General features: G+C 43.6%; 1 protein-coding gene across 4 annotated transcripts in view; it reads right to left on the bottom strand.

Annotated features, from left to right (window-relative positions):
• LOC126237234 (Ig-like and fibronectin type-III domain-containing protein 1) overlaps positions 1 to 19210 on the bottom strand; it is a 1152289-nt gene that overhangs the window by 115017 nt on the left and 1018062 nt on the right. For all 4 annotated transcript variants that reach the window (XM_049947130.1, XM_049947127.1, XM_049947128.1 and 1 more), the window contains one exon: positions 1544 to 1705. In XM_049947130.1, the coding sequence (XP_049803087.1) occupies positions 1544 to 1705 (162 nt within the window). The remainder of the gene's footprint in view (positions 1 to 1543; positions 1706 to 19210) is intronic.

Raw genomic sequence — 19210 nt, forward strand, 5'->3', positions numbered from 1 at the left:
CTGAATCTATTTTAAACAAACTTGGTACACATATCACTTACTGTCTGGAAGGATCCATTGTGGAGTAAGAATCATCTCTCAAAAGGGTGGGGGCTGAAAAGAAGTGTAGCCCACGACTCGTGATCACCCAGGCTTTATTCATCCAGTATTTGAGAATGAGAGCACTTAGTGACTTGCAACTGACTTTAAACAGAATTTCAAATCTTTAAGAAACTTTTTCTCGCTGACGACGCCCACAAAATGATGAACGGAAAAAAGTTCATAGCTTACTACTTTTTCGCTACTTATGCAGTAACTGCCACATAAAGATTAACATTTTGATTCGTTACCTTTTTACTACTAAGTGTATTCGCGACCCACTTTGCAGACACTACAAATACCACTGAATTTATCAGCAAAATTATATCATTGTACCGACATGTAATTCTGGAGATATGACGTCATGAACACTGAGCTGCTTGGAAACGAAACTGTAGAGAGAAATTAGCTAGAGACAGAGGCGAAGTATGTATAAAAATTAGTGTGAAATATGTTAAATATATGTAAAATATATATGACATGTGCGGTATGTGGGCATACTGGCGAGTGAAAAGCTCCTCCTAAATGCTTGAGTCGATTTCAGCCACATTTGGTATACACTTTACTTCTTATCTGGAAAGAAATCGCGTGTGGGTAAGAACCAGTAATCTCATATTGGGATAGGGGTGATAACGTGGAAGGAGAATGGGGAGGAAGAGATGGACAGACATGGAGGAGGAAGGAGAAGAAGGACATAGACACGGGGGAGAAGGAGAGGGACAGAGAGAGGAAGGGGACAAAGAAAGGGAAGAGAACAGTGGGATATAGAGGGGAGAGTGAAATGGACAGAGAAAGGAAAGGGAGGGTGAGGGACAGAGAGGGAGAGGAGGGGTTGTACTGAGAAACTGGGGAGGAGCAACTGGACAGAGAGAGAGGGAGGAGGAGATGGACAAAGAATGGGTAGAAGGAGATGAACTTAGACGAGGTGAGGAGGAAATAGAGGGGGCAGGAGAAGATGGTCTTAGAGGGAGAAATGGACAGAAAAAGGAAAGAGAAGGAGATGGATAGAGAGAGGGAGGAGGGGATGGACAGAAAAGGGGAGGAGCAGATAGGCAGAGGGAGAGGAGAGGAGCAGGTGGACAAAGAAGGAAATAGCAGATGGACAGAGAGAAGGAGGAGCAGATGGACAGAGAATGACGGAGGAAATGGAGGGGGGAGCAGCAGATGGACAGAGGAGGGCGGGTGTAGCGGATAGACAGAGAGAGGGCAGGAGGGGATCGACAGAGTGAGGGGTGGAGGAGGTACAGAGAAGAGTGACGAGGAGGTAGAGTGAGGAGGAGAAGGGGACGGACAGTGAGAGGGGTAAAGGAGGTGGACGTGAAGTGGGAAGGAGGGAATGGATAGAGGTAAGGAGCAGATGTACAGAGGGGGAAAGGAGCAGATGAACAGAGAGGGGGAGGAGCAGATGGACTGAGTGAGGGAAGAGGACCAGGTGGATGGAGACAAATAGCATTGCAATACTGACCGACACCGTCGACGATGCATGCCAACGTCTCCTCGGTGTAGGCGGAGCAGGAGAAGTGCGTCTTGATGTTGTCCGTGATAACGGTGTACTCCCCTCGGCACACGTCTTGGCAAATGTCGGGCACTCCTTGTCGGATGCAGCAGGGCACGTGGTTGCGTCCATCTGCAACAATACGGCACAGCGTCTGCAGGTGCAAAGCAGATACGTAAAAAATCGTGACACATAATAATGGCTCAAATGGCGCTGAGCACTATGGGACTCAACATCTTAGGTCATAAGTCCCCTAGAACTTAGAACTACTTAAACCTAACTAACCTAAGGACGTCACACACACCCATGCCCGAGGCAGGATTCGAACCTGCGACCGTAGCAGCCTCGCGGTTCCGGACTGCAGCGCCAGAACCGCACGGCCACCGCGGCCGGCGACACATAATAGGTGGTTAGGTAGAATGGTAGTGTTGAAGATAGTTTAATCATCAAAATTTGGTCATGGGAAATTACGTACCACCAGCTTTCCCCCTGCCAGTATCTCAAACTGTGCAACAAGCCCTTGATTAATCTCGCTACTGTGACTCATTGAGTTGATGGCGTGGGATCCACTGGGTTGGGGGTGGGGGAGGGTGGGAGAAGAGGAGCGGGTAGGTTAACCGTAGGGTTAATCTCAATGGGTTTGGCAGAACATAGGTAAAGTAAAAAATACTGAACCCTATAGCATTGCTGTAAACTTGAATTGTTGTTGGTACTGTCTATAATGTTAATTCGAATTTAAATAAATCGAACTAGTTGCCCCGTTCCTAGGAAAAAACTTGACAAACCGAAGAATTCACAAACTTTTTGGTACAATCGATAGATCGGAGTATTTGTAATGACAGACCGCCCGATAACACACTGTAATTTCGAAGTTAACGGTTATCTAACAATCAGCAATTTGAACTGTTTCGCCAGTTGTTTCAGTACTATTTGTATCTTTCAGTCTTTACGTTAGTCCTCTGTTTACTCAACAATGCGTAACGTATTATAGTATAGAAACAAATTTTGAAAGGTACTTCAAAGAAAGAAAAATTTTCAGGATTCCGTCATACATGCAGATTCCAATCCTGAAGTAGAAATATTGTACTGATGAAAACTTATCACACGGAGGCAGGATGCGAACCCAGCAAAGGTGAGATCGCGCAGCTTTTACTGAGATAGAGTCAACGTGGAGAACGAAACGTTCTTGTCGGAGGTTATATGCAGAAAGAAAAGTCCAAGTAATTCTCTGTTAGTCCGAGCATAGTGAGGGTGGCACATCAACTTTTTTTAAAAAAAAAAAAAAAAAGACGCATCATTTTCAAGAAGATTCGCGGTGAAAGAGCCAATGTTAATAACATGGCTTATTCGGTATGAAAAAAATGAACTCGGAAGCGTTCTGGCAAATTATAACACATACGCTGTCCTCAATACTGACGAAACGGCAGTTTTTCAAATGTTTCCGACAGACGACAGAGCACTGACTTTTAAAGATGACAAATCTCACGCGTATAGCTGTTAATTGCACTAAAACCTATTTTGATAGCTAAGGCTGCTAATCCTCGATTTTTCAAGGGTATCATTTTTGTGTTTCACCGTTCCACAAGAAAGCTTCTATTACAACAAAATTGTTTAATGTGTCCGTTGAGCGTAGACAAAGACATAAAGAACAGAAGCGAAAAATTCTTCTATTTTCTGGACAATAGTGCAGTTCACAATAATTACTGTCTCTAGATAATGTGAAACTTTGTGTTTCCTCGGGGAATACCACTTCGAAACTACTACCGCCTCACCAGGAAATAATTAAGAATTTTAAAACTTTTGGGCAGTAAGTTGTTTCTCTGATGTTGGATTACACTGGAGAGACTCAACATAAACTTTTGACAGCGATGACTATGTCTGATGGAAAAGTCTTACCCCGACGATGGTTATGAAGTTTCAGGAAATGCGAATTCATCACGGAGCTACAGATTCAGCCGGAACAACGGGAGGGTAGAGAAACGGGCCTGGGTTTCCACGATACCCGAGGCTGTGAGTTTTGACGATGATTTCACCCATTTTGCCGATCTTGTGAAAGTCTGCAGTTCCCTTACTGACGTTGAAAGTTTGTCTGTTCTGGATAATAAGAAGTACGACGATGACGAAGAAGAAGAAGCGTAGTCGATTTCGTCTGTTATTCTCAAAGAGATAAAGCTGTCATTGTAAAAGTTCCGCATGTATCTTTAACCGGAAGTAGACGGTGAAGGACTAAAGCAGAAAAGAGTCACTGAGTGATTTCCAAAATAAAATTGGTGTTTCTTTATGTATTTTTGGAAATTACTATGCGCCTTCCGTTTGAAATGCTAAAATAAATAAAAAATTAATAACACTGTTAAAAAAATAAACTTCCTTTTAATCTGAATTATAGATCTTAAGTTCCACTAACCTTTGTAAAGAAATAGGTTGTTATTCAAACTATAGTACTATTTTTAATGTTATTTTTGTAAGTGAGATCCTTACTTCGACTATTTCCTGATTCTACCCTGACCAGTCAAACTTTCCCTACGTCGAACTCTCCTTTATTCGAATTTTTCCTGAGGTCCCTTGAACTTTGAACTGGACTGTATGTAGCTCGTGTGTTGCAATTAAAGGGAACAATCAAAACAATGAAAATTCACTGTCGATATTGTTGGTAGTTCAAAGTTTTGAACGTTTAAATAAGAAGTAGGCGGGTATACACTGACGGAAAAAAATTACACAACCAAGAAGAAGTTGTGCGACATAAACGAAAGTTGATAGGGGTGTTTTTATATTTTTTAAAGATAACGTCTATTAAAATTTCGCTTAATTCGCTTAAGAATGGCGCTAGTATGCGCCACTATGAAGATGTAAATCAGGTTTGCTTTAAATACACGGCACAACGTTCGTGAGCGTTAGTTACCTTTGAGACTGGACGTGGTGAACTGATGTTAGTCAAGAATGCCTTTAAGGCGACAAAGACAAAGACAAAGGTTCGAATCCTGCCTCGGGCATGGATGTATGTGTCGTCCTTAGGTTACTTAGGTTTAAGTAGTTCTAAGTTGTAGGGGACTGATGACCTTAGATGTTAAGTCCCATAGTGCTCAGAGCCATTTGAACCAAGAACAGCTCCGAACCAGACGTCCTGTAGCGTGCATTCCATTGATTTCAAACCACCACCATTTGTAACTTCAGTGGTGTCAAGCGAAAGCTTATTGGAGGGCAAGGTGGAGGTGTCTTGTGTTTCCTGATGAAAGCTGGTTTTTTTCGGTGCCAGTGATGGCCGTGTGTTGGTTAGAAAGAGGCGAGTTGAGGGCCTGCAACCAACCTGTCTGTGTGTTAGACACTCTGGGCCTAGCCCTGGAGTTATGGACTGGGGTGCGATTTCGTATGACAGCAGGAGCACTCTCATATTATTCCACGTACACTGACTACAATTTTGTACGTCATTCTGGTGAGTCGACCTGTTGTGCTACCATTCATTAACAGAATTCCAGCCGGCCGGAGTGGCCGAGTGGTTCTAGGCGTTTCAGCCTGGAACCGCGCGACCGCTACGGGCGCAGGTTCGAATCCTGCCTCGGGCATGGATGTGTGTGATGTCCTTAGGTTAGTTACGTTTAAGTAGTTCTAGGGGACTGATGACCTCAGATGCGAAGTCCAATAGTGCTCAGAGCCATTTGAACCATTTGAACAGAATTTCAGGGGGTGTTTTTGTACAGGATAACACTTGCCCACATACCGCTGTTGTAACCCGACATGTTCGAAGGATTGTCGACATGTTGCCTTGGCATTTTCGATCAACAGATTTGCCAGCATTCGAGCATATGTGGGACATCATCGGACGACAACTCCATCGTCATCCATAAGCAGCATTAACCGTTTCTGTACTGACCGACGTTGTGCAACAGGCGTGGAAATCCATTCCACAAACTGACATCCGGAACCTGTAAAACACAATCTATGCACGTTTTTCCAGCATTTCACGTTTGCAATGGCGTATCTCGCTCTTACAGGGGTCTGTGATCTCGCCATTTTAATCACTTAAATATGTTACGCAGACAAATGTATTCCATGATTACTCTACATTAATTTTTTCCGTCTGTGTATTTAAGTCTATGTGCGTGTATGCATAGCATAGAGGTGTTTTTGAAGTGTGGAAAGTCATATTACACATCCACATCTTTCAGACACGCTGGTATGACGACGTGACTTGTGCAGCTGATGCGATTTATAAACCGAGCGTTGCACATATAATTAATAGTTGTATCGAGTTATATAGTTAAATATGTACAGTGCGATCGTAAAATCTTTTTTACAGTTCTGTGCTGAGATAAAAGTTCTGATTTCGTTTGCTTATGTTGTTAGCCCTCCGATGGGATATTGCGGTCGATTTGAACATCGATGGTTTGGCGTAAATTTCAGAGAGAGTGAATACGTTTGTAAAAGCAGCGATGTAATAATTTACGAAATTGCATGGTGTTTAATTTGCTAAAAAGCAATTAAGGTTTTAACGGTTCTCTGCGGCTAGCAAGTGCCATTTCAAAGAGCGAGAGATACTCATTCCTATTATGAATTGAACGAGAGATGAAGCGTTTACTAATTGGATTCCGATTCAGTACCATCATGCGGTATTGGGAAAACATATAACAACGTGATGCTTGCGATAAGTCTTACGAGAAAATTACTTTTTTTTTTTCAAATAGCATGTGGAGATCAGATTTACGACATTCAGGGGTCTTTGACAGCTATTCGAGTGCACAACATCTATATGAAGTTAGTCACAAAGACGCGCTTTCAGAGTTTATAATGGCTAGCTGATCAATGCTACAGACTTTCCAAGTTTCTGGGTTGTCTGGTACCGAAGAAGCTACTAGAGACAGCTCTTACTAAATTAATTGAAATCTAATATTTGAAAGAAAACATTAGAAACGGAACAAAGGCTAGGATTAGTCACGAATGTTAAAAGAACCCGACCACGTCATTTTCAAAAGAACAATCTGGAACTTATGGCTCTGGCTCTGAGCACTATGGGACTTAACATCTGAGGTCATCAGTCCCCTAGAACTTAGAACTACTTAAACCTAACTAACCTAAGGACATCACTCACATCCATGCCCAAGGCAGGAATCGAACCTGCGACCGTAGCGGTCGCGCGGTTCCAGGCTGTAGCGCCTAGAAACGCTCGGTCACATCGGCCGGCTAATCTGGAAATTATATTTAACTATTAAGTTGGTGCTTATGTTCGTAGCGTTTTTCAATAATTTTAATAAACATGTAACACAGAATTTAGTCATCAATAATATATTCTACTTCACTATTTACAACAGTCTGCCAACGCTCGGATAACTTCTCGTTTCCGCGACTGTAGAAATCACCTAGTTTTGAAACGTAGAACTCGTCGAGCCATGTTCGGAGCGCATTTACACCCAGAAAGGAATTTCGTTGAAGGTTGTCCGATAGAGAGCGGAAAAAATGAAAATCTGAGGGCGCGTGATTAGGTGAATACGGTGGGTGCGGAGTGACTTTCCAACCTAGCTCCTGTACAGGGTTTTTTGTCAGTCTAGCAGAACGCAGGTGGGTGTTACCGTGGAGCAGTATCACTTGACGCAGTTTTCCTGCTCGTCGTTCTTGGACTGCTGCTGCAAGAGGTCTCAGTTGCTGACAATACGTCAGTAGTGATAGTTACACCTCAGAGAGGCAGTTCGTAGTACACCACACCGACGTTGTTTCACGAGATTCATGACATTATCTTTCGTGGATGCGCGCAGGTTTATGTACGGACAGTTGCTGCTTTGTTTGGGCTCAGCCACTCTTTTCCTTTCCTTATGTTAACATAAAGACACCATTTCTCGTCACCAGTAACCATGCAGGATAGGGATGGTCTATGTTGTTCACAAGCCAATTGACGAGGAGCAAGCAGAGATGCACATATGGCGCCCTTGCTGATTTTTGTGATTTGGCTTTTAGATCATGCGATACCCAGGCACTCCATTTTTTAACCTTCCCCATTGTATGCAAATGTCGCACGATGGTGGAATAATCACAGCTCATCACATTTGTCAGTCCTCGAGTACAATGACTTGGATCATTGCGGATTAACGTGTTTAAACGATATTCATCAAATTCCGAAGGTCTTCCTGAACGGGAGGGTCACTAATGTCAAAGGGAACCCCCTTTGAACGAGGAAACCGTTTTCTTACTATGCTCTCAAAAATGGCTCTGAGCACTATGGGACTCAACTGCTGTGGTCATTAGTCCCCTAGAACTTAGAACTACTTAAACCTAACTAACCTAAGGACATCACAAACATCCATGCCCGAGGCAGGATTCGAACCTGCGACCGTAGCAGTCGCACGGTTCCGGACTGCGCGCCTAGAACCGCGAGACCACCGCGGCCGGCTTACTATGCTCTGTCCAGTAGCATTATCCCCATACACGGCGCAAATCTTTCTGGCTGTCTCCGCTGCTGTCACCCCTCTACTGAACTCAGACAGAAGAATATGCCGGAAACGTTCCAATTTCTCCCCGTGGCACTCCACATTCTAACGTCCGCAGATCCACTCACTATCTCCAAATGACAAAACGGCAATGTATAAACTGAGATAGCAACAGTGAACTACAAATAAAAATGATACCTGATAAACAAATTCATAGCAACCGGAATACCAACACGCAGAACAAAAATGTTACGAACTTATGCACCAACCTAATGATTTACGTAATGGCGGAAAACCAAAATCTGGACAGCTGGATGCAGAGATCAACTCAGCTTATCCCGAATGAAGCACAAGTATTATTCGTATAATCCAAGCTGACACTCGGTGCGGTGGCTGATGGAAGCGTCTGTAAAGGCATTTCTCATTTACAGTCGCTCCTGTCAGCTACTGCACTGAGTGTCAGCTTGAAATGCGCGAATTAGAAACTCATCCACTGCGCCATGTTGCTCTATGGTAGCATTAGAGATAAGATTGTAAACCAGTTGTGTTGTCTGTTAGAATATCTTCTGCGCAAGTAATGTACAAAGTTATATCAAATTTCAGAGATGTACATTGCATACACACTCAGTTTCCATTATCACAGTTTGTAAGGGAGCGACTGGTATTGGTAAAATACCGGGTGATCCAAAAGTCAGTATAAATTTGAAAACCTAACAAACCACGGACTAATGTAGGTAAAGAGGTCAAAATTGATACACATGTTTGGAATGACATGGGGTTTTATCAGAACCAAAAAAAAAACACCCCATATTGCTAGACGCGTGAAAGATCTCTTGCGCGCGTCGTTTGGTGATGATCGTGTGATCAGCAGCCACTTCCGTCATGCTTGGCCTCCCAGGTCCCCAGACCTCAGTCCGTGCGATTATTGGGTTTGGGGTTACCTGATTTCGCAAGTGTGTCGTGATCGACCGACATCTCTAGGGATGCTGAAAGACAACATGCGACGCCAATGCCTCACCATAACGCCGGACATGCTTTACAGTGCTGTTCACAACATTATTCCTCGACTACAGCTATTGTTGAGGAATGATGGTGGACATATTGAGCATTTCCTGTAAATAACATCATCTTTGCTTTGTCTTACTTTGTTATGCTAATTATTGCTATTCTGATCAGTTGAAGCGCCACCTGTAGGACATTTTTTGAACGTTTGTATTTATTTGGTTCTAATAAAACCCCATGTCGTTCCAAGCATGTGTGTCAATTTGTATCTCTCTATCTACATTATTCCGTGATTTATTCAGTTTTCAAATTTATACTGACTTTTTGATCACCCGGTATAATACTGATGTAGTGTCATCCAAAAATCGCATATCGATGCCACAGGCATTAGCGATATCTCACTGCAATCCGCAACGACGATCGGAAGGCACTCCTGAAGATATGCCCTTTCCTCCAGCACGGCAGAGCCGTCGCACGGAGGTTGTTACAGAGCTGAGCATGGACTCGCTGTGCCCCATTTCGAGATATCAGATGAAGCAGTCAACATTATTTACTTAGGACACCAGTGCTATTCAAATCTCTGATGGAACTGTACTTTTGTGAATGTTGAACTTGTACTTCAAGAGAAGAGTTTGTAATTGTGTGCATCAAGTGATGCTTTACTTCTTTAAGACAGTTGTAAATATTCGACATACTCCCGTGACAATAGATTATATAACGTTAAGTAATTCTTTTTATCATTCTTGTAACAAAGTAAACTAGTGTTTGAAATGTTATTGTTCCGATCAGCCATCTCTCGGAACAATGAAAGAATCCACAGTTATGACCGGACGAAAGTAATTACGTCAGTTTATAACAAGCAATACAAAATTAGCGCTACAGTACTCAGGATACTGAACTGCTGACAATGACAGCCCATATTACAGTAGGCAGCACAGAAAAATGCCTGCGAGGGGTAAGAATTAGGATTGTTGATATTTTTAAAAATACCGGGAATCCGATATATCGAAAAATATCATTATAGGCTCTTGACATATCAATACAAAGTGTCGAAATATCGATGTAGGGAAGGAAAAAATGTCGACGTACTTGTCTATAAATGTATCGGCTGCTCCAAAGAAACTGATATAGACATGCGTATTCAAATACAGATATGTAAACAGGCAGAATACGGCGCTGCAGTCGGCAACGCCTATATGAGACAAGTGTCTGGCGCAATTGTTAGATCGATTACTGCTGCTACAATGGCAGGTTATCAAGATTTAAGTGAGTTTGAACTCGGTGTTACAGTCATCGCACGAGCGATTTGACACAGCATCCGCGAGATAGCGATGAAGTGGGGATTTTCTCGCACGAACATTTCACGAGTTTACCGTGAATATCAGGAATCCGGTGTAACATCAAATCTCCGACATCGCTGCGGCCGGAAAAAGATCATGTAAGAACGAGACCAACGACGACTGAAGAGAATCGTTCCACGTAACAGGAGTGCAAGCCTTCCGCAAACTGCTGCAAATTTCAATGCTGGGCTGTCAACAAGTGTCAGCGTACGAACCATTCAACGAAACATCGTCGATATGGGCTTTCGGACTCGAAGGTCCACTCGTGTAGCCCCGCCTGGGCCCGTCAACAGCGACGTTGGACTGTTGATGACTGGAAAACTGTTGCCTGGACGGACGAGTCTCGTTTAAAATTATATCGAGCGGATGCATGTGTACAGGTATGGAGAGCACCTCATGAATCAATGGACCCTGTATGTCAGCAGGGGACTGTTCAAGCTAGAGGAGGCTCTGTAACGGATAGGGCGTCTGCAGGTGGAGTGATATGGACCCCTGATACGTCTAGATACGACTCTGACAGGTGACACGTATGTAAGCATCCTGCCTGTTCACCTGTATCCATTCACGTGCATTGTGCATTCTGACGGACTTGGGCGATTTCAGCAGGACAATGCGACACCAACACGTCCAGAATTGGTTTGCAGTAGCTGCAGGAACACTCTTCTGAGTTTAAACGCTTCCACTGGCAACCAAACTCCCCAGACATGAACATTATTGAATATATCTGGGATGCCTTGCAACGTGCTGTTCAGAAGAGATCTACATCTACATCCATACAACGCAAGCCACCTGACGGTGTGTGTCAGAGGGTACCTTGAGTACCTCTATCGGTTCTCCCTTCTATTCCAGTCTCGTATTGTTCGCGGAAAGAAAGATTGTCGGTATGCCTCTGTGTGGGCTCTAATCTCTCTGATTTTATGCTCATGGTCTCTTCGCGAGATATACGTAGGAGGGAGCAATATACTGCTTGATTACTTGGTGAAGGTATGTCCTCGAAACTTCAACAAAAGCCTGTACCGAGCTATTGAGCGTCTCTCTTGCAGGTTCCCATCCCCTCGTACTCTTACGGATTTATGGACACCCCTGCAGCATTCATGGTGTCAGTTCCCTCCAGCACTACTTCAGACATTAGTCGAGTCCATGCCACGTCGTGTTGCAGCGCTTGTGCGTGTTTGCTGGGGACATGTACGATATTAGGAGGCAAACCAGTTTGTTTGGCTCTTCAGTGTGTAATGTCGGTTTTAGAGCTGTCTACTTAAATACTGAGTTTTTGTTAGATAATCTGTGCATCAACCAGCTAGCAGCCTGCCTATTCCCCTTAGAGCAAAAATGCACGTTCACGGTTGGCGATAACTGCTTTGCTAACAATGGGGTTTCGTCACATATCGCATTTGGGCGGAACACGTCATGTCGACTTCGCTGCTGTTTCATTTCTACCAACACCAGCGACCTAGCAGCTGCAGTGTCAAAATTGCGTGGTGAAGCTAAACGTTTCAGTTTCGGTAGGTAGCGCCGAGCGCTGATTACGTCAGAATTTCCCCTCACACGTTTCCGCCCACCGTGAAGACCAATCTTGTCACGTAGATTTTTGTTCATCATATAAAGAATTTGTTTTTGAAGCATGACAGTGTGAAGAAATGGCACACAACTTGCGTTAATAATTGTTTATTAACGCAACTGGCGTGCCATTTCTTCTCACCGGAAATCTTGTTAATCCATTCACACCGCTACCTCCCAGTACAATCGGAGTTCTTCTTTTGTACCACATATAGTTTCTTCACACAGTCATAGAGACAGTTTGGACATGATGAAAGCTCAAAAAGTAGTACGAATTCCTTCACACACTGAAAATAAAATCATGTTTTACTAAAATTTCAAAAGAGCAACTTCAAACATTTACCGAAAATTTGAAAGAAGTATAGTATAAAATAAAAATATCGGCACTCAATATTACTATTTTGATATCGATATATCGGGGAAGACATGTTGCCGACGTATGTCGAATTTTTTTTGAAAAGTATCAATATATCGATGTATCAATATTTGTCAACGAACCTATTAAGGAGGGGTGCGGGGAAACAGTCCTTTCTTTCACTCCCTACCATACTACAGGTGCCAGTGCTCAGTGGTATCGGCTGTCAGATGTCACCCTATCGGTATAATTTATTATCTGCCTTGCTATTGCGTGTTTCGTTGTCCGGCGTGTAATGCGTTTCATTGGCAGAACACTCAGAAGGTGCAACAGGTCTACTAAAGAGACTGCTTACACCGCGCTTGTGCGCCCTATTCTGGAGTATTGATGTGCAGTGTGGGATCCGCATCAGGTGGGTTGACGGATGACATCGAAAAAGTTCAAGGAAGGGCAACTTGTTTTGCACTATCGCGAAATAGGGGAGATAGTGCCACAGACACGATACGTGAATTAGAGTGGCAATGATTAAAACAAAGGCGTTTTTCTTTGCGACAGAATCTTATCATGAAATTTTAAATCACCAGTTTTCTCCTCCGATTGCGGAAACATTCTGTTGGCACACACCTGTATAGGAATCATCACGATAAAATAAGAGATATCAGGGCTGTATAGAAAAATTTTAGTGCTCGTTTTTCCCGGGTGCCGTTCGGGAGTAGAACGGAAGAGAGAGAGCTTGAAGGTGGTTCATTGAACCCTCTTCCAGGCATTTTATTGTGAACAGCAGAGTTATCACGTAGGTGCAGATGTAGATGTAGATGTAATCTCTTCAGGTGTCTTTCATTAGTGGGTTATATTTTCTAGTTTTTTACATCTGTGTTGTTTTGGTATTTTGTTTCGTTGTTGCTTGTCGTATGCGAAGAAAAATATTGATTCAGTGACTAGTGAATCGGTAGTTACCGAGATTACTTCTTCCGTCTCTACAATTTCTTCACAGCCCAATAACGAACAGACGACTCGTAGTGGGAGTAGTGAAATAATACGGAATATCATGTGATTAGGAAGCTAGAGCAGGAAATTTTGAAGATATGGTGATACAAATTAGTATGTGAGCTGCCAAGTATAATGACGAATCTGTAACAATTATTAAAAAAATTTGAAAAGATGGTATTCCTGTTGATGAATCCCCTCTTAGTATTCCTGATAAAAACCACCAAAAACGAGAAGAATGATTTCGATAGGGGTTTGATACGAAACGCTGTATAAAACTTCTATGGGGAGAGAACAGATATGATGCGTAACTGTATTTTTGTAAATTTTATAAAATCAAACAAATCAAAAAGACATCCAATTCATTTTTCAACAGTGTCTCTTGACATTGCTTCATATTTTTCCTATAGAATTGCCAACTTTTGGATGCCATCCTCGAAGAAAGAAGAGGGGCATGTGCACAGCCACTAGCACACGAATTCTACTGCTGCGTTGTCATCAAACAGGTGTCACCCAAGTTGTTCTTTCAGCGGTCCAAACATTGCTCGTAGCAGTGTGATGAAGATGGACTATAAGGAGGACATTCCAAAATTTCCCAATGAATTTCCTCCAGTTTTCTCCCTGTTAAGACAGCACAGTGCGGCCTTGCATTGTCATGCAGAAAAAGCACGTTTGGGATCGGTTACCGAAGCTTCCATAGCTTACTTCTACGAACGAAACAGTTTCAGAAGGGTATATGCGCCGATATTTTACAGTAACGTCCTGCACAGTACCGTGCTGGCCAAGGTACGGTTTGGGAAACACGAAGACAAGCAATGGAAACACTCGCTGTGTGAGGGCGGGCATTGTCTTGCTGAAATACGGGTTGTTAAAAAAGTCTCTCCGCAGTGCCGTATGATCGTTAGCTGCGCGTGCCGTACGATTGTTCGCCTGCCTGTGTTACTTCCTTTCAAGTGGACTCTCCCAACATTCCACTGTTTCGTTTATCTCGGCCAGCGTCAGTAGTATCGTTGGTGTGTGTCGTTACGTGTTGACGTGAACGTTTAAGTGTAGTTCCTTTGTTCGTTTGTTTCGTTTTTGTCACTGTTAAAATGCTGACCATTGAAGAACGTGTCTTTTTAGTCTAGCAAGTGTTCAAAGCCGGCGGTAAATACACAGTTTCAGTTCGTCAAACATTTAATTCAGTTTTCCCGGAGACAGCACTCTCACATTGCGATACTGTGCGAGATTTGATTAACAAATTTCGAAGTACGGGTTCAGTGACAGATGCACCGAGAAGTGGTCGTCCTAGCGTTTTGTCTGAGGATAAACTACTCGATATTTCCGATAAAATGTCCATGAGTCCGCAACAAGTCAGTAAGAAAACTCGCCCAGAAAATCGATGTTTGTGTCGAAACGGCCCACACAGGTGTAAGGAAAAAATTGGAACTTTTTCCCATACAAAGTGACAGTCGTGCTGATGTTTTTGGCTCAAATGGCTCTGAGCGCTATGGGACTTAACACCTATGGTCATCAGTCCCCTAGAACTTAGAACTACTTAAACCTAACTAACCTAAGGACATCACACAACACCCAGTCATCACGAGGCGGAGAAAATCCGTGACCCCGCCGGAAATGATGTTTTTGGTGATGTTTCAAATGGCTCTGAGCACTATGGGACTCAACTGCTGAGGTCATAAGTCCCCTAGAACTTAGAACTACTTAAACCTAACTAACCTAAGGACATCACACACATCCATGCCCGAGGCAGGATTCGAACCTGCGACCGTAGCAGTCGCGCGGCTCCGGACTGAGCGCCTAGAACCGCTAGACCACCGCGGCCGGCATGTTTTTGGTGATCGCATAATTTCACAGGGACTTCGGTCTCCACGATCGCCTGACCTAACACCACCTGACCATTTCTTCTGGGGTGCAGCGAAAGCAACTGTCTAAGCCGTCCAAAATCCATCGATGAATTGAAAACTGCAGTATCCACTTTCACTGCTTCTGTTACAGAAGAAATGTTACAGCTTGTGTTTGGAAACATGATTAGACGAATTGAATTGTGTGTTCAACAACAACAGGAGGGGGGGGGGACACTTTCAACATTTAATGTGAAAATTTGTAAGTAAAAATGAATATTCAATAAATTAATAACTTCACTGAGTTTCATTTCGGTATATTCACTGCGGTCAGTAAATACCACATCCCATGCTGGTCTGAAGAATGCAGCAACCTACTGGAAGAATTTAAGAGAACAGAAGATGAGGACACTGCCCAGGCTCTTACCGACCTATTGGACGAGGAACGAAAACAAAGGTGGCACAAGCTGATGGAAGAAATGGACTTCACAAATTCAGGCCGTAAAAGCTGGAGTCTCATGAGAAAGCTGGGAGGAGCCAACCACAGGAAGTCAGCAGAGGCCAGTATCCACCCAAACAAAATCAGCAATAAACCCAGGGATAGCGCCAAGATAACAGTGACTCCTGAGCAAAGAAAAAACATAAAAGCTCAAATGGCTGTGGCACTGCAGGAATGTGAAGAAAAAGCCGATATGTTCACGGCAGCAGTCCAAGAAGAAGAGGTGAAGATGGCACTCCAACACACACGGGCAGGGAAGGCAGCTGGACCAGACAACATCGTCCCTGAATTTTTGAAAAATCTTGGACCAAAAGCGCTGAAATGGCTACGCGAACTATTCACGAGAATAATGGAAACCTGTAAATCCCCAGAGAACGGAAAACAGCCAAAATCATTGCCATACTTAAACTGTTTGAAAGGATACTGTTGGAAAGACTTAAACCAGTACTGGAGGAACAACTACCGAAATATCTCGGTATTAACCTAGATCGCAGCATGACTTTCAGACAACACTTAAGTGATACTGCCCAAAAGCTAAAGACGAGAAATAACCTGCACAATAGACTGGCAGGCACCACTTGGGGTTGTGATGCTGCCACTCTACGAACTGCTGCACTGGCACTGGTGTATAGCGCTGCAGAATACTGTGCCCCAGTCTGGAGCAGAAGCCCGCACGCCAAAAAAGAGGATGTACAACTAAATGCCACTCTGAGAAACGTCTCCGGCACTCTCAGGCCAACCCCCATTGAGTGGCTTCTGGTGCTGGCAAACATCGCTCCTGCTTCCATTCATAGAGAGAAAGCAACCCAGGACATAGTAGAAAAAATTGAAGCAAACCCAAGGCTACCCATACATGCAGACATGGGAGGACCCACGAGACTCAAGTCCAGGAACATTGGGCACAGAGGGTCTCGATGCTAAATGGAAGAGTGCATGGCAGGGTCTGAGAAGAGGCGTCGTGGAAAACCATCACCTAATCCACGACCCAACCAAAAGGGTTGAAGGCTTCAATCTCAACAGGAAACACTGGTCGGCTTTAAACAGGTTTCGCACGGGAGTTGGACGATGCAGACAGCAAACATCGAAATGGGACTATACAGACTATTCGTGTTGTGACTGTAGCGAGGTACAAACAATGGACCATCTTCTGGTTTCTAACATTCATGGTTTCAAAGACGGCTCTCTGATGTCACTTCTCAAGTTAACGGACAATGCCAGGAAATGGCTCCATAATCTTAATGTTACTATGTAATTAATTGTCTTCAATTTATGTGATTTTTGTTCCATTTAATGTAATACTGTAGTTTCCCTGACATAATTGTAATGTAATAACTGCTATAATTTGTTTCCACATTGTAAGTTCCAAACGTTTATTGTGATTTATATTAATGTTATCTGTTCTTTGTAAAATGTATCTGGCAGATCGAACGAGAAATAAATAACTGCGGCATACGGCACGCGCGGCTAACAATCATACGGCACTGCGGAGAGACTTTTTGAACATCCCGTATAAGTCCAGCATGGTATGCCATGAAGCGCAACGAAACGGGGCGTAGAATATCGTCGACGCATCGCTGTACTGTAATGGTGCCGCGGATGACAACCAATGTGGTCCTGCTATGAAATAAAATGGCAACCCAGACCACCACTCCTGGTTGCCGGGCCGTGTGGCGAGGACAGTCAGGTAAGTATCCCATTGCTGTCTGGGGCGCCTCCAGCCACTTCTTCGGCCTGGAGTCATTGACTGGAGTAGAACTGTCTTCAGCCATGAGTCTCGCTTCGAACAAAACCCCGACGACCAGTGAAGATGTGTCTGGAGACAGCTCGGACTGCTGTGGGATACCAACCTGAATGTCGCCCGCCGTACGGCCCGACAACCAAGAGTGGTGGTACGGGTGCCATTTCATTTCCGAGCACGAGCCCTGTGGTTGTCATCCTTGGCACCCTTACAGCACAACAGTACGTCGACGATATTCTACGACTCGTTTTGTTGTTCTTCATGGCAAGCCATCAAGGGCTTACACATAAGAAGAGTAATACCCGTCTGCACGCGGCGAGAGTTTCTACTGCATGTCTTGATGCTTGCCAAATCCTGCGTTGCCCAGCAAGGTCGCCGGATCTCTCCATAACTGAGAACGTCTGGAGAATTACGGGCAAGGTCCTCCAACCCTTCGGCATTTTGACGATCTAACACTTACCGTGCGGCTGCCGTAATATTACGTCGCGGGCGAAAACGAAGAAAATGCAGCCGCCGTCATATTACGTCCCGCCGCATTCCACATTGTTTTAGTGTTTCAAACGCATTGTTAGCGTTCCCGCTACAACCTGTAGGTCCTGTAATGCTTGTAGTTCATCATATTAGCGCTAGATCGCAGCACCTAGTGAGGTAATGCGATATATCCGTATATATTTCCGAACGAATTCACGTGTGTTTTTCACGCGTATGTTACGTGTTCTGTGGTGTCCTGTCGTTTGTTTACCGTTGATCTTGGGGCTAGTATTTTGGTTTTAGCTTGTTTATCTTCTTTTTACTCACAATGGCGAGTGATGAGGATGCAAAACTTCGAAAAATGATTGAAGAAGTACTTGCTGAACCTACTGATGATGATTTTTCGGATTTCGATAGTGACAGTGATTACTAAATGCCGGAAAATAACGATAGTCCAGGTAAGTCTAACATCTTACTAAATCGATGCAGAACAAGACAGTTCATGTTGCGATTCGTTCTGTTACGTTCTGTATTATTTCAGACACAGATTTGTCCTCAGATGAAGGTGAGCCACCGCCAGTGTTCCCCCCCCACTCATCATCGAAAGAGGCCAAGATTGAGTGACATTTCACATGATGACTGGACTATAGGGGATCAAACATCAAACATTTTGTTATTTACAGGGTCTCGTGGTGTGCTAAATAATGTAGGACTCGGTCAGTCTAGTGAATATTTAGATTTATTTTCTCATTTTATAAATGACAGGGTTATTTCAATTATGAAGGAACAAACAAACCTATATGCTAGACAGAAGCTGGCCACACTGAGAGCACAAAACAAATTAGGGCCCAATTCTAGATTCAAGCAGTAGAGGACGCTAACAATTGCTGAAACAAAGACGTTTCTGGCTATTATCCTCCACATGTCAATCAGTGAGAGGCCAAGTATGGCCAGTCACTGGTTTAGTGATCCAGTGGTTAGCTGCAATTTTTGCCCCAATATTATGCCAAGGGACATATTTCTGAATATTTTGTCTATGTTCCACATAAATGACAATTCAAAGCAAAAAAAGAAAGGTGAAGTAGACTTTGATGCCCTTAATAAGGTCAGGCCTCTTCTGGATGATTTGGTAAGGAATTTCAAAGAAAGTTATCAGCCACGTGAAGCGCTAACCATTGATGAAGGTATTTGTCCTTTCAGAGGGCGTGTAGGTTTCAAAGTTTATATGGCTAATAAGCCAAACAAATATGGTATGAAGCTATACATTCTTGCAGAATTCAAAACTGGGTAAATATACAACTTTGAAGTTTACCACATAAGGGACGATAAACTGGACAACAGTGCTTCTGCAGTGGTAAAGTGATTGCTTGGCTCACTCCAAGGTAAGGGCCACACTGTATATGTTGACAGATTTTACACCAGTGTTCAGCTAGC

Source organism: Schistocerca nitens, chromosome 2 (assembly GCF_023898315.1).
Source record: "Schistocerca nitens isolate TAMUIC-IGC-003100 chromosome 2, iqSchNite1.1, whole genome shotgun sequence".
Taxonomy (NCBI): domain Eukaryota; kingdom Metazoa; phylum Arthropoda; class Insecta; order Orthoptera; family Acrididae; genus Schistocerca; species Schistocerca nitens.